The 11,938-nt window shown below is 37.7% G+C and overlaps 2 protein-coding genes across 4 annotated transcripts; one reads left to right on the top strand and one right to left on the bottom strand.

The window, feature by feature from the left end:
• Positions 1–1,766: 1,766 nt before the first annotated feature.
• cd2bp2 (CD2 (cytoplasmic tail) binding protein 2) lies at positions 1,767–6,256 on the bottom strand. Its single transcript, XM_040123850.1, has 7 exons — positions 6,138–6,256; positions 5,747–5,825; positions 4,126–4,255; positions 3,617–3,774; positions 2,948–3,536; positions 2,779–2,864; positions 1,767–2,064 (listed from the first exon to the last, which is right to left on the bottom strand). Exons 2-7 carry the CDS (start codon positions 5,819–5,821, stop codon positions 1,954–1,956), a joined length of 1,149 nt encoding a protein of 382 aa, XP_039979784.1. The 5' UTR covers positions 5,822–5,825; positions 6,138–6,256; the 3' UTR covers positions 1,767–1,953.
• On the top strand, positions 5,632–11,709 carry pheta2 (PH domain containing endocytic trafficking adaptor 2). 3 transcript variants are annotated; one of them, XM_040123852.1, is made up of 5 exons: positions 5,632–5,892; positions 8,324–8,417; positions 9,561–9,649; positions 9,751–10,054; positions 10,360–11,709. In XM_040123852.1, exons 3-5 carry the CDS (start codon positions 9,569–9,571, stop codon positions 10,770–10,772), a joined length of 798 nt encoding a protein of 265 aa, XP_039979786.1. In that variant the 5' UTR covers positions 5,632–5,892; positions 8,324–8,417; positions 9,561–9,568; the 3' UTR covers positions 10,773–11,709. The 3 variants fall into 3 exon arrangements, with proteins under 3 accessions (XP_039979786.1, XP_039979788.1, XP_039979785.1); XM_040123854.1 differs by lacking the exon at positions 5,632–5,892 and adding an exon at positions 7,974–8,124; XM_040123851.1 differs by lacking the exons at positions 5,632–5,892; positions 8,324–8,417 and having other exon boundaries at positions 8,434–9,649.
• The last annotated feature ends 229 nt before the right edge of the window (positions 11,710–11,938 follow it).

Genomic DNA, 11,938 nt, shown 5'->3' with positions numbered 1-11,938 from the left:
TTTATTTGAAATATGCACCACTGAAGTACAATATCAACTATGATGGGTCCTCCATCCTCCATCTTGTAGCCTGGTTTTGTGTCAAAATCTAGTTTTAAAACCGTCATGGTTTTTAGTTTCTTATTGCATTTTGATTGTTTGTTGTGAAATTGTGTTTTTATCATATTGCTTTCATTTGTGCTTTTTGACAATTAACACACAGAAAACCTACAGCAAGGTTGTATTATTCCATTGTTATAGTAAGGCTGCAACCATCAAATATTTTCATTATCAATAGGTCTGACAATTATTGTAGTTAATAATTGATCGTTCGGAGGTTTAAAATATCAGACAGTAGTGGAAAAATTTCCTCATTATTACCTTAAATCCAACTGAACATATTCAAATTGGTTTTGTTGACCCCAAAATGTTGAGTTTAATAATACATAAAACTGGGAAACTCCCAAGTATTTACATTTAAGAAACTAATACCAGAGGATTTTTGGCATGTTTTGCTTAAAAAAAAACAACTTAAGCGATTTATCAATTATCGCCAATTAATTTTCTGCCAACCCACCAATCCCTTAATAAAATAATAATTTATGTTCTAGGGTACTGGTTGGTTACTGGCTGACTGACGAAATAATGAAAGTGCTATGTACAGTGGGCGCCAGTAGGGTCCCAACAACAAATCGCTGCCCTGGAGACCTTAGGTTGTTGACCCGGCCATGGTCAAAAATTAATAAGACCATCTCATCACAGGAGTGCCTCAGTCACAATTAAGCTTTCAGCAGTGAAAATTTAACGATTTGTCATATTTATACATTAAACCACAGTTGTATTTCAACTAGTTACATTTTGTTTTTTAAACAAAATATTTATCGGTCCTTCTGATATAAACAAAAACCTTTTACATTGACATAAAAAAGTATAATTTGATTTTATTTTTTTTTAAATTGCTACTTTTAAGTGAATTTTTAGCATTACAATTAATGATTATTTTCATTATAGATTTTTCTCAATTGATTGTTTGGTCTATGAAACATAACAAAATCCCAAAGGATAAAGTGATGTCATCAAATATCATTAACAAATATTCCATTTACTAACACTAAATAAAGCAGCGAATTAAATATTTGGGATTTTTGCTTCAAAAATGACTCAAATGATAGATCATCAAAATACTTGCCAATTAATTTTCCTTTAATCAAATAACTTACAGTCTTACTTACTTGTAATTCGAAGACTCAGCATCTTGTCACTTGTGACCATTAAAAACATGACCACATTGTATTATGAAAGTTGATCTCTGGCATAATCTACTTCTAAAGAATATAAACTTGAATTGGCTCAACATTTTAAAACAAAATAATATATTCTAAAAGCCCTGGGAGGTAACACTGATGTATCGGTGACTACATGCAAAGTGGTTATAATAACTACCAGTGGCATCGAAGTGTGAATACTTGAAAGATGTGAGAAGTAAAACATGATCTTAAACAACTCGGTATTCTACTCTACTGAAAACATATGGCAAAAGTGCCATTCTATATTGAGGTATGAAAAAAAAAAGGTGGCTGAATTGGCAGGCTTAGTATCTTTTCCTTTTACCAGTGTAAGTGCCCGAGTGTGAAATACTCTATAGAGACAAGATAATTCCAATAATTCCATCAGCTATCAATGTGAATGTGACTGACTGGTGGAATGGTCGTGCAAATTTCACTGAATTACTACAATTAAATCAATGAGCCTTGAAATGAATCTCATAAAAAAAAAGACAAACAGAATGGCTGATAGCAACACCGCATACATGAGTTATTTATTTAAAAACAATCTACAGAAAACAAAGCCCCTGTTAAAATGATAGATTTGACACCACAGCCCTGGATGAAAAGACCGGAGAAAAACTGAGGGTTGAAACACGAATGCTGACAGTGATCATGATGGTTGTGGTGGTTTGATGCTGGACGTAAATCATGTGTAGAGCTCAAAATCTAGTCTCTTGGAGTTGTAGAACTGAGATCCTTCCTGGTCCACCCTCCTGCAGTAAACACCACTGCTGAAATAGCCTTCATCCACCCAATCCTGGAAAACAAACAATAAGAAGATTAAAACCCACCTGGGTCAGATTGAGGTTAAAGGTAGAACCAGCCTGCCATCCAGTAATCTAGTAATCTAACATAATTGGATTTACTAATATGTTTGAAGGTACATTAGTTTGTAGGAGGAAAAAACAAACAAAATTTATGTAACTGCCGACATAAATTTGATATTCAATGTGTCAGTATAAGTACAAGTTATAAGGTTTTTGCATGTACTTGAGTATACTTAAAAATATACATATATGCCTGATATGGTAAAAGACATAAAAGCTTTAAACAACTATCAAATAATTAAGCTTTCTAAGAATTTAAATCACATTCAGGTTTGCTCTGATAATTTGCTTATGAAACCAGAAATTCATCTCAAAAATCAATCATGAAGACATACAACTGATTCCAATGCTTAATGTCTGTTTTTCTTTTTACATAATTCAGTGCCACATTTTCCTTTGTCCCCAAAAGTCCATCATCTCATAAGAAAACCATACATTTCCAGACAAATCTCCAACCCATCAGGGGTATCTTGGTGAAGTCCACCGGTCCAATGTGTCATCTACATGTATAATAGTAGTGTAACAAAAAATCTTCAATATTAAAGGGTTTTTTTATGCTCAGGACTTGTGGCATATACTCCACTTTTTTCCTTTTCTTTGTATTCCCTACAAACTCAACTATTTAAATTGGTCTAAGAGAATACCTGCATCTGCTGACTGGTGAAGGGGCCATAGATTTCTGAATTATCCTTAGTGTCCCATTTGTACTCCCACAGCACTTCGTCACTCACTGAGGAAACACAAAATTGGATTAAACAAAACTAGATTATCTATGATATCGAAGACAATCATACACAATGAACACTAAGTAACCTCTTTTGTTTTCTTCCTCCTTTGATCTTCGACCATGCGTCTCGTCAAATTTATCTGCAAACATGTCAAGCTCATCTTCTTCATCATCACCACCACCACCACCAGTGGATTCCGGCCCCACAGCTGGTCTCTTGCTGTTCATGCTCTTCATCAAATACACCAGTTTTTCATAGGTTTGCTGATAGATTTCAAACATCCCAGATCCAACCAGTCTGTCAGCTAGCGCTGTGAGCCTATCAAGCTTTTCTGTATCCCTTTTGGTCTCCTCTGTCGGTTCATTCTCTTCTCTCAGCTTGCCCTTCTTCCGTCCTCCAAGGCCTCCGAGCCGACGGAGCGCTGTGGCAACTGTCTCCCCAGGTAGCAACAGTTCGACCACAGCTTCTGTGAGCTGGTGCTGTGTGTAGGATGCCAGGGGGTCCTCAGCAGGCTCCCTCTCCTCCTCCTCTTCTTCCTCTTCTTTTTCTCGGTCTGCCTGCTGCTCTTCTCTCTGTTTCTCTTCCTCAGCCTCATCCTCATCACCAGCTCTGCGTGTTCGTTTGGCTCCAAGACCTTTCTTCTTTTGTTTGAAAGGTTGTTCTTTTATTCTCACCTGGGAGAAGTAACTCATGTTATTGCACATTCTATGAAAAGTTTTCAAACATTAAACAAAAGTACCTACAATCCCATTACCCAGTCAATGTTGTCAAGCCAGTTGTCTCTAATCTGTTGTTCCTTTTTGATGAAATAGTTTCCCTCTGAGTCGAAGTGTCCTTCCTGCATCTCCTCTTCCAGGTTGAAAGGTGTAATAGAAACTCCCTCATCAAAGTCGATAGTTGCTCCTTCTTGGCCTGAAAACAAAGGTCTTAGGTGAAATAATTACTGACATTCCATGTTTAGGCAAATACTACCTTGCTAGACTCATGGCACTTATTTGAAGCAGTGATGAAAGAAGGTTTTCCAGTGTCAAAGAATTTAGCCCCTACTTATTAAAAGCTTGTTTCCTTAAACCTTAAAAATTTTAAATCAGTGTGGGGAACAAACAGTAGATTTACACTTTTCAAGTACTGTGCTTGAAATTATAGGTGCCCCAAAAAAAACAAAAAACAAACAAACAACAAATGGGTAATTTAAAGGTAAATAAGACCACTTATCAACTATATATCACTTCATAGTTACAGTTCATAATCAACATAACATACCTTCCACGTCATCGTTGGCCAGAATATCATATTTGCTGCTGTTTGTGTCTTCCCCTTCATCCTCTTCATCACTATCAAGAGAATGTTTACCCTTGAACCTGGAGCCTGGTCCACTGACAACCTCACAACTCTTGTTCAACAGTAAAAGAAAGGGAAAAAAAATTAGATATAACATTACTTAACATTTAAACTGATACAGGGTAAGAGTACTTCTGCTCTATTAAGTTAAAATGTAAAGGGACAGGTGCATTCCTTATTATAACGCTGCCCCAATAAGTTTCTAAAGACTCTCCAGTTGATCCCGAACGCTGTTGCATGTGTACTGACAAGAACGAGAAAGAGAGATCATATTTCTCAGATATTAGCTTCTCTGCACTGGCTCCCTGTACAATCTAGATTAGAATTTAAATCCTGTTCCTCATTTACAAAGCCCTTAATGGTCAGGCACCATCATATCTTAAAGAGGTCATAGTACCCTATTACCGCACAAGAGAACTGTGCTTCCAGAATGCAGGCTTACTTATGGTTCCTAGAGTTTCCAAAAGTAGAGTGGGAGGTAGAGCCTTCAGCTATCTGGATCCTCTACTGTGAAACCTTCTTCCAGTTTGGGTCCGGCAGGCAGACACTCTCTCCTCATTTAAGAGTAGGCTTAAAATTAGACTCAGGCTTGCCATGAACCATCCATTAGTCATGTTGCTATAGGCCTAGACTAGATGATGCACTGAGCTCCTCTCTCCTCCTCTCCCTCTCCATCTGTATGCATTCCTATCCAATCAATGCTTGTTACTAACTCGGAATCGTCCCTCTCCTGTAGTTTTGTGCTTTCTCGTCTCTCTCCTCTCTGTGAATTCTGTGACCTGATTAGAAATTTCTGCTATTTTACCCCTGCAAAAGTTTTAATTTATCACATATCTTATTGATGACAGTGCCTCCACAGGATTTTTGTTAGGGTCACAAATTTTGGTAGCTGTTTTTTTTTTGGCTGTACTGAAATTTGTGATCTATCAGACTATGCGCTGCCAGGCAAAGATCAACTATATGAAAAAGACAAATGGTTGACCAGATGCTGGCTGGTGAGTTACATTTCAGACAGTACACTACACAGTACTATATACTACTACTGTATATACACTACAGCTTGTTACCCTTTGTAAATACTATGGATGCACCATCTTTGGAAACAACTACTATTAAAATGCAGTATGTGAAAGCATTAGAGAAACGTTGGCAGTGATAATACTGTAGGGCTGCAACTAGCAATTACTTTCATTATCAACTGATCTGACTGATCTGATTATTTTCACTACTAATTGGTTAATCGATTTATATACAAAATGTCAGAAAATAATGAAAGGCGAACACAAATTTCCCAAAGCCCAAGATGATGTATTCAAATTGCTTGTTCTATTCAACAAACAGTCGAAAACACACACAAAAAAAAATCAGTTTACAATCACATATGACAAAGACATAAACAGCAAATCTTCATATTTGAGGAGATTTAAACAGCAAATATTACGGTATATTAGTTCATGGGTTTGTCATTACAACATAATTACACCACTCCGACACCACTGCACCGTCTCCTTACTAGACAATAACCTGAACGGGTCAGTGTTACCTTTTTGTTTGGGAGGTCGTCTTCCAGGTCAAGCTCCCCGTCCCCGTCCTCAAATCTCACTTTCCTTTTCGACATGGCGCTACAAAAGGCAACACAGCGACTCTTTTATTCCACCCCAACGAAACTTAACGTGAGCTGCTTCATTGGTGAGTGGCTTTATTTCTAAAACTTTAACGGAGTAGATTCCTGTAACGTCGTGAACACGAGCGGTTACCGCAGAACAGGTTAGCCAACAACAGCGCATGCAGAAAAATTGAGGCAGTCAAAAAACTGGCTAGAGGGGAGATAACATTTACTTAAGTAATAAAGCTTCTTTTTTGCACACCACGAGTATAAAAACATACAAACAAGATTATTAAACTGATGTTTAGAAGTGTAATGTGGCAAAAACCTGATGAAAATATTCTGGCGACGTTCGTTTTCGTTTCTTCTTCGTGTGTTTGCCTTCTTCTTCCTCCCTTTTAGTTTTCAACTGTCAATAACAGTTGGCAAAACAATGACATGGCGCTTTACCGCCACCACCTGGTGAGGAGTGGAGATTGGCTTTTATATGTAGGCTTCTCCTGGTGTTGAAATGCTGTAACCGATGTTCTAGTCAATTTATCCATCAACAGTTAATCGAAAAACAAAATCGGAAATGCATTAAACACAGAGAAAAAAATTAAAAACAATTGTTCAAGAGAACGCAATTCTAAAAAAGTGTGAAAAGAGGAAACAACTTCGAAAATGTGAGGATTTCTTGCTATTCTTTGTCTTATATGATAGTAAACTGAATATGTCCGTTAATAAAAAAAATTACATATGTCACATTGGGTTCTAGAATTTATTTTGTTTAATCTCTGGTATTTTATAAACCAAATTATTATTTCATTATTCAGGAAAATACTTAGAAGATTAATCAGTAATGAAAGAAATAGTTAATTGCAGCCTAATTTAGAAATACCCAATCTGTCTTTGTTCGTCTAAGATACTAAAACATCTGTATAACCTCTCTGTATGATATGTAGGACACAAAACCCCCCGGATGTCATACTGCTTTTTTCTGATCCCAAAAATCCCATGGTCCTGTGTAATGTTTTCATGATTAAAATATAGTGAGTAATGTTTCTTACAGTGTGTGATAATTTTCTGAAATGACTCTTCCTCAGTTCATACAGCATCTGTGATGGGACTTGTACTTTTAAACTGCCTCCTCTTGGGGGGTTTCTACACAACTTTGAACAGAAGGGCTTGATGAAGCTTTATAGTCTATAAATTAGCATAAAAGTTTGCATCATTAGATTATCTACCATTGGATATTTCTGAATGAAACTATATGATATGAGATGATTTTTTTAGATAATTTTCTCAAATGGTAAACAAAAGTACTAAAATGATTAAAAAATAAAAAACAATATAAAATTCTTTTGTTCTAAGAATGATCTCATCTTAAAAAATACTCCCTTTGCTTGAATGTGACATACAACTAGACTTTTTTGACACTAAAACCAAAACTCAAACCCCAGATGGCCTGTGTAAATGTGACGGTTTAAGCAATGTTGTGGCTTTGTATAGCTTTTTTTTCACGAATATGTAAATCAAACTTAATAAAATGAAAATGAAATGATACAAACGATAGTGTTTAATTCTCAGTCTCAGGTGGGGCTCCCTTTTTGACTGGTTATAGTATAAAGCGTAGAATACAGCATGGTATAAAAATGTTCTTTTTAATCAATTTAATGAGAGTGTGCAGGAACTCCAAACTTTCTCTCGCATGAATATATAAATTACAACTGGGCATTCAGTTTTTGCACTGAGGTTTTTTACTATGGCCATGAGTTGACTAAAGTTTGATTTTGGCACTTGATTCAGACTGTGGAGACATGCTGTATAGGAAGGGCCTCACAGTATAGAAGGCCTTGTAAGTCTTAACCATTTGGACTCTTTTAGATTGGGAATTCCTTGAGGTCCATTAGGATAAAAAGGATAATTGGCTGCCAAGAATAGACACACGTTCAGAAATGTAGAGGCACATTTTTAAGAAGTTATTTTCAAGATGTCTATCTGGTTTTAATTGTTATTGATAAAAGCATTTTTTTCTTGTTTAAAAAGATACTGTCATAAACAAATAGTCACTCGGTTTAAAAATAAGCACTGTACATTTCCATGAAGAATCGACCATCTACCCGGGGACCTTTGCTGTACTCGTCATCAGAGATTAAAATAAAACTCATCTGACATCAAGTAACACAAAATGCAGAAGTGAGGGGAACTACGGCACACGCGTCAGACCTCCAGGTCCTCTCCAACATCTAGCATCTCACGCTGAGGCAGCAGCTCGTGTCGGGCAGGTTAGGTTCGATGCCTTGTTTCAGCTGTGGATGACCCTTCAGCTCAAGGTAGACTCGAGCGTAGACGAGAGAGAATATAATGTGTCAGGATTTTGTTACCAGGAAGTGGGTCGAGTTATTTATATTTCAACACTCGTCCTCTCGTACCCGAGGGACAACCAGTGGTAGTAACCCGAAACTATAAATTCAAGCGTTGTCTGGGTCTGGATGTATCGGACTGAGAGATAACAATTGACTCCACATTTAGGAACGACGAGGACCGGAAGAAAATATCTGTAAATAATGTAAAGGCTGTGAGGACGGGTAAAGTGACCCTGTGAGGGATCCAACATACAACAGAGGTAAGTATGAGTCACTGTTTTTATTGGTATTACATAGTTCTATACATTCAGTATATTTGGAGTTACAGTATGGTCCTGGTTTTTAATTCAGTCTTAATTCTCCGGTTTATGGCTTTGTTTTGTATTTTTTTCATTGTGATTCTATCTATCTATCTATCTTGTTAATATTAATATCAGTGTCCTCTAATTTCCTACTTTTTTAAATAATAATGATATTAAAGATCTACTGAACTGAATTTGATAAAGTTAATAATTGAAAACTTATTGTTTTTCCTATTTAAAATCAGGGTGTTTGATGGTTTCAATCAGTGTTTTGCTGATATATCCTATTAATTAAAACATTTTTGGAAAATGTTGTAGTCTAAATCCCATGCCGTTTTACCAGTGTACCCAGTGGCAAAATAAGTACTCAGTGCATTAACTTAAGTAAAAGCACCGATAGATTACTGTAAACATACTCTGTTCCCGTAAAAGTACTGCATTCAAAATCCTACTGAAGAAAATCCTTATCAGCTAAATGTACTTACAGTGTCAAAAGTACTTTTTCAGGAGTAAAATGAGCCCCACGACTGAAATATTATTATATGTGACATTATTAAAGTTTTAATACCAGTTCATCACTCTGTTACTAGCATTTTACTGTTGTAACTGATTGAGGTGGAGCTGGTTTCAACTATTTTGTGTACTAGTTTGGTCCAGTGGTTCCCAACCTACAGGTCGCGCCCCTCTAAAGGGTAATAAGATAAATCTGAGGGGTCGTGAAAAGAAGAAAAAACACACTTAAAAAAAAAACAACACTAGTTTCCAACGTTCATATGTAACTTACCACCCTGGCAAATTGATTAAATGGAGTAAAAAAAACAAGAACAATATTTCCTCTGAACTGTAGTGAAGCAGAAGTATAAAACTAGCAGGTAAAGCAGCAGTAACTCAAAGTTGTACTTAAGTAAGGTACCTGATGCACTTAGTTATTTTCCACCACTGCAGACTGAGCACACTTTTACTTAATGTAAATAATGTAAAACACACAACAAGTAATTAGAAAAATGGAAATTGATAAAATGGACATATTTAAGTACAATACTGGAGTAAATGTACTACGTTATTTTCCATCTAAATGTAAAAGCAGTCTCTCATCTTTAGGTGTTGGGATGAAGCTCCATGAGAAAATTTTGACCCATTATCTGTCATGCACTTCTCCAGTAGATAAAGAGGGATATCTCTACAAAAAGGTGAGGGAAAACATGGAAAACCGACAATATGAAATTACTGAATCTTTTCAAATGACAGCAAAAGCAATAATCCCACTTCACTTTGGCACGCGTCCTCATAGAAAGAGCGGAATGGCACCTACCAGCGACGGTGGTTCGTCCTGAAAGCAAACCTGCTTTTCTACCAGGAGCGGCCAGCTGACCGACACCTGCTGGGTGTCATCGTGCTGGAGGGGTGCGCAGTAAGACGCTCCGAGTCCGACGGACTGTTTGCCTTTTCCCTGGTGTTTGAAGGGCCCGGTCTCAAAACCTACAGATTTGCAGCGGTGGATGGTCAGACTCAGGAGAGCTGGGTGACAGCTTTGCTGTCAGCCAGTCACTGTTACCTCTCCCTGCTGGTGAGAGACCTGGGGAGACAGTATGAAGGTGTGTTAGGAGTGCTGTGGCCTTTTCCCGTTTACTGGTCCTAATACCTAATTCTGTAAACTGAAGTTTATGGATTTCTTTTGTTCCTTTTAATTACTTTTGTCTTTTTTAGGCTATTTTTGCACAGAATATTCTTGATCTGTGCCATTTTTGGTTTTTAATATTATCACATTGCCTGTATTTGTTCATTCTGTCTTTTACTGCTTTAAAAACTTTGTTCAAAAACAGGATATGACAGTCTTAGAAATAATATTTATTGTTTACCGTGAAGAGTTTTTTTAAAATTTCCTGTTTTCCATCTGCAGAGGCTAAACAGCAACAAAGTTCTGGTGAATCCCATCTCACCTCCTCTGTCAGTGCCCTTAAACAGTCCAAGAGCACCTTCCTCTTCCCTGCGCAGGGGCCAACAGCAGTGGTCAGGGAGGGCAGAAGCTTCAGTGCCAGCACTGTTCTACAAGCACCTTCAATAGCCACTAGAGCGGTACCTAAAAAGTCCCCTAAACTGTGGACCAGGAGAAACCCTATCGTCACACCACTTAATGGACCGGCGCCTTCGTATGGCGAATGGCCTTTGGTGGGTTTGGATCCACTTGAGGAGTTCAGCAAACTTCACGATTATTACGGCCAGGAAGTGAAGAAAGCGAGAGAGGAATGGCTGAGGAGTCGACAAGCAGAGGAAGAGGAGCACAGTGATGGAGATCTCATCGACCTGGGGTGAAAAAAAATACACAGCTAAGAGGAACTGAGATGGGGTGAATCATGTGTGTCAAAGAGGAACTGAACCTTTTGTGTTTTGAGTTATCCTGTATTTAGGAACTTAAAGTTTGAGGTCCAGACACCTGTAAATGTGTTAAAAGTACAAGCATGGATGCACGCTTGTACTTTCTCATGCTTGTGTCCCATGCTCGTGCAAGCATGAGACATAGTACAGTCAGTGGAGGAAGGTAATCAGCAGAGGGCGCTGCAGGCAGAGTGAGCTGAGACTGGAGTGAGAGTTCAATCCTAGCAGTGTGATTTAAATAGAAATAGTAAAGTGATTAATAGAAGTATGCATGAGACAATAAAAAGCTGTTAAAATTAAGTGCCTTTAATTGAGTTATCCACTCATTTACTGGGATCATTACACCACGTCTGACTGTAATTTCTATCTATCTACCCACTGTGTTAATTAGACAAAGCGACATGATTAGTGACAAAACCGTGGTAGTGGGTAAGAGTAATAGACTTTTTAACTAAGCTGTTTATTCAGCTATCATTCCTCTTTCAAATGCAATCCCACCAGACTGAAAAAAAAGTCAAATCTGACATCTGGCCTGTACTTAAACTTCAAGTCGGCACTGTACTGTATGGCGATCGATGACATGACACAATCCGAGATGGAATCAAATAACACAACAGGGCAACCTCAGGCTGGTAGGTGAACAAACACACCAGAGTATGAGATTACATCCTCTGACGTCCTCCTGCATATGTCGAGCTGGGAGCTTCTCCACATGCCAGACCCTACAGACAGACATGCCAATCATCTAAAGAGTGATAGATGGCCTCAGAGGAGCGTGGCAAGAGGTTTCACATTGCAGTAACGGCCCCCTGCAGTGTACACACATCTGTACGGAAACACTTTGTCAGGATAGCAGCACGTAAAGACATTATAAAGAGAGACCATTTTGTTATTTTGACTGCGCAAACTGCAGCAGCTGAAACGTCTGTGAAGAGCTTGAGATGTCACAGCCTATTCTAATACTATACTCATATTGCAATAAATACGATATCTAGGAATTTTCAAAAACAGAGCTATTATTTGTCAATTTTTCTTCTTTAAACTATTTGATTTCTGATTTGAGGCACTTTTTAGAAGGGCATGATCGGTAACATTCCTTTACA

Source organism: Xiphias gladius, chromosome 3 (assembly GCF_016859285.1).
Source record: "Xiphias gladius isolate SHS-SW01 ecotype Sanya breed wild chromosome 3, ASM1685928v1, whole genome shotgun sequence".
NCBI classification, from domain to species: Eukaryota; Metazoa; Chordata; class Actinopteri; order Istiophoriformes; family Xiphiidae; genus Xiphias; species Xiphias gladius.
Note: the sequence above shows the minus strand (reverse complement) of the source record. Positions and strands in the feature narration are given on the sequence as shown.

Excerpts from the sequence above, each read along its gene's own strand:
- cd2bp2 (XM_040123850.1), bottom strand. The coding sequence starts at position 5,821 with ATGTCGAAAAGGAAAGTGAGATTTGAGGACGGGGACGGGGAGCTTGAC. Across the intron at positions 3,537-3,616 it reads GGCTTGACAACATTGACTGG|GTGAGAATAAAAGAACAACC; the intron begins GTAATGGGATTG and ends TACTTCTCCCAG. Across the intron at positions 2,865-2,947 it reads GGAGGAAGAAAACAAAAGAG|TGAGTGACGAAGTGCTGTGG; the intron begins GTTACTTAGTGT and ends GTGTTTCCTCAG.
- pheta2 (XM_040123851.1), top strand. The coding sequence starts at position 9,464 with ATGGAAATTGATAAAATGGACATATTTAAGTACAATACTGGAGTAAAT. Across the intron at positions 9,650-9,750 it reads AGGGATATCTCTACAAAAAG|AAAGAGCGGAATGGCACCTA; the intron begins GTGAGGGAAAAC and ends GCGTCCTCATAG. Across the intron at positions 10,055-10,359 it reads CCTGGGGAGACAGTATGAAG|AGGCTAAACAGCAACAAAGT; the intron begins GTGTGTTAGGAG and ends TTCCATCTGCAG.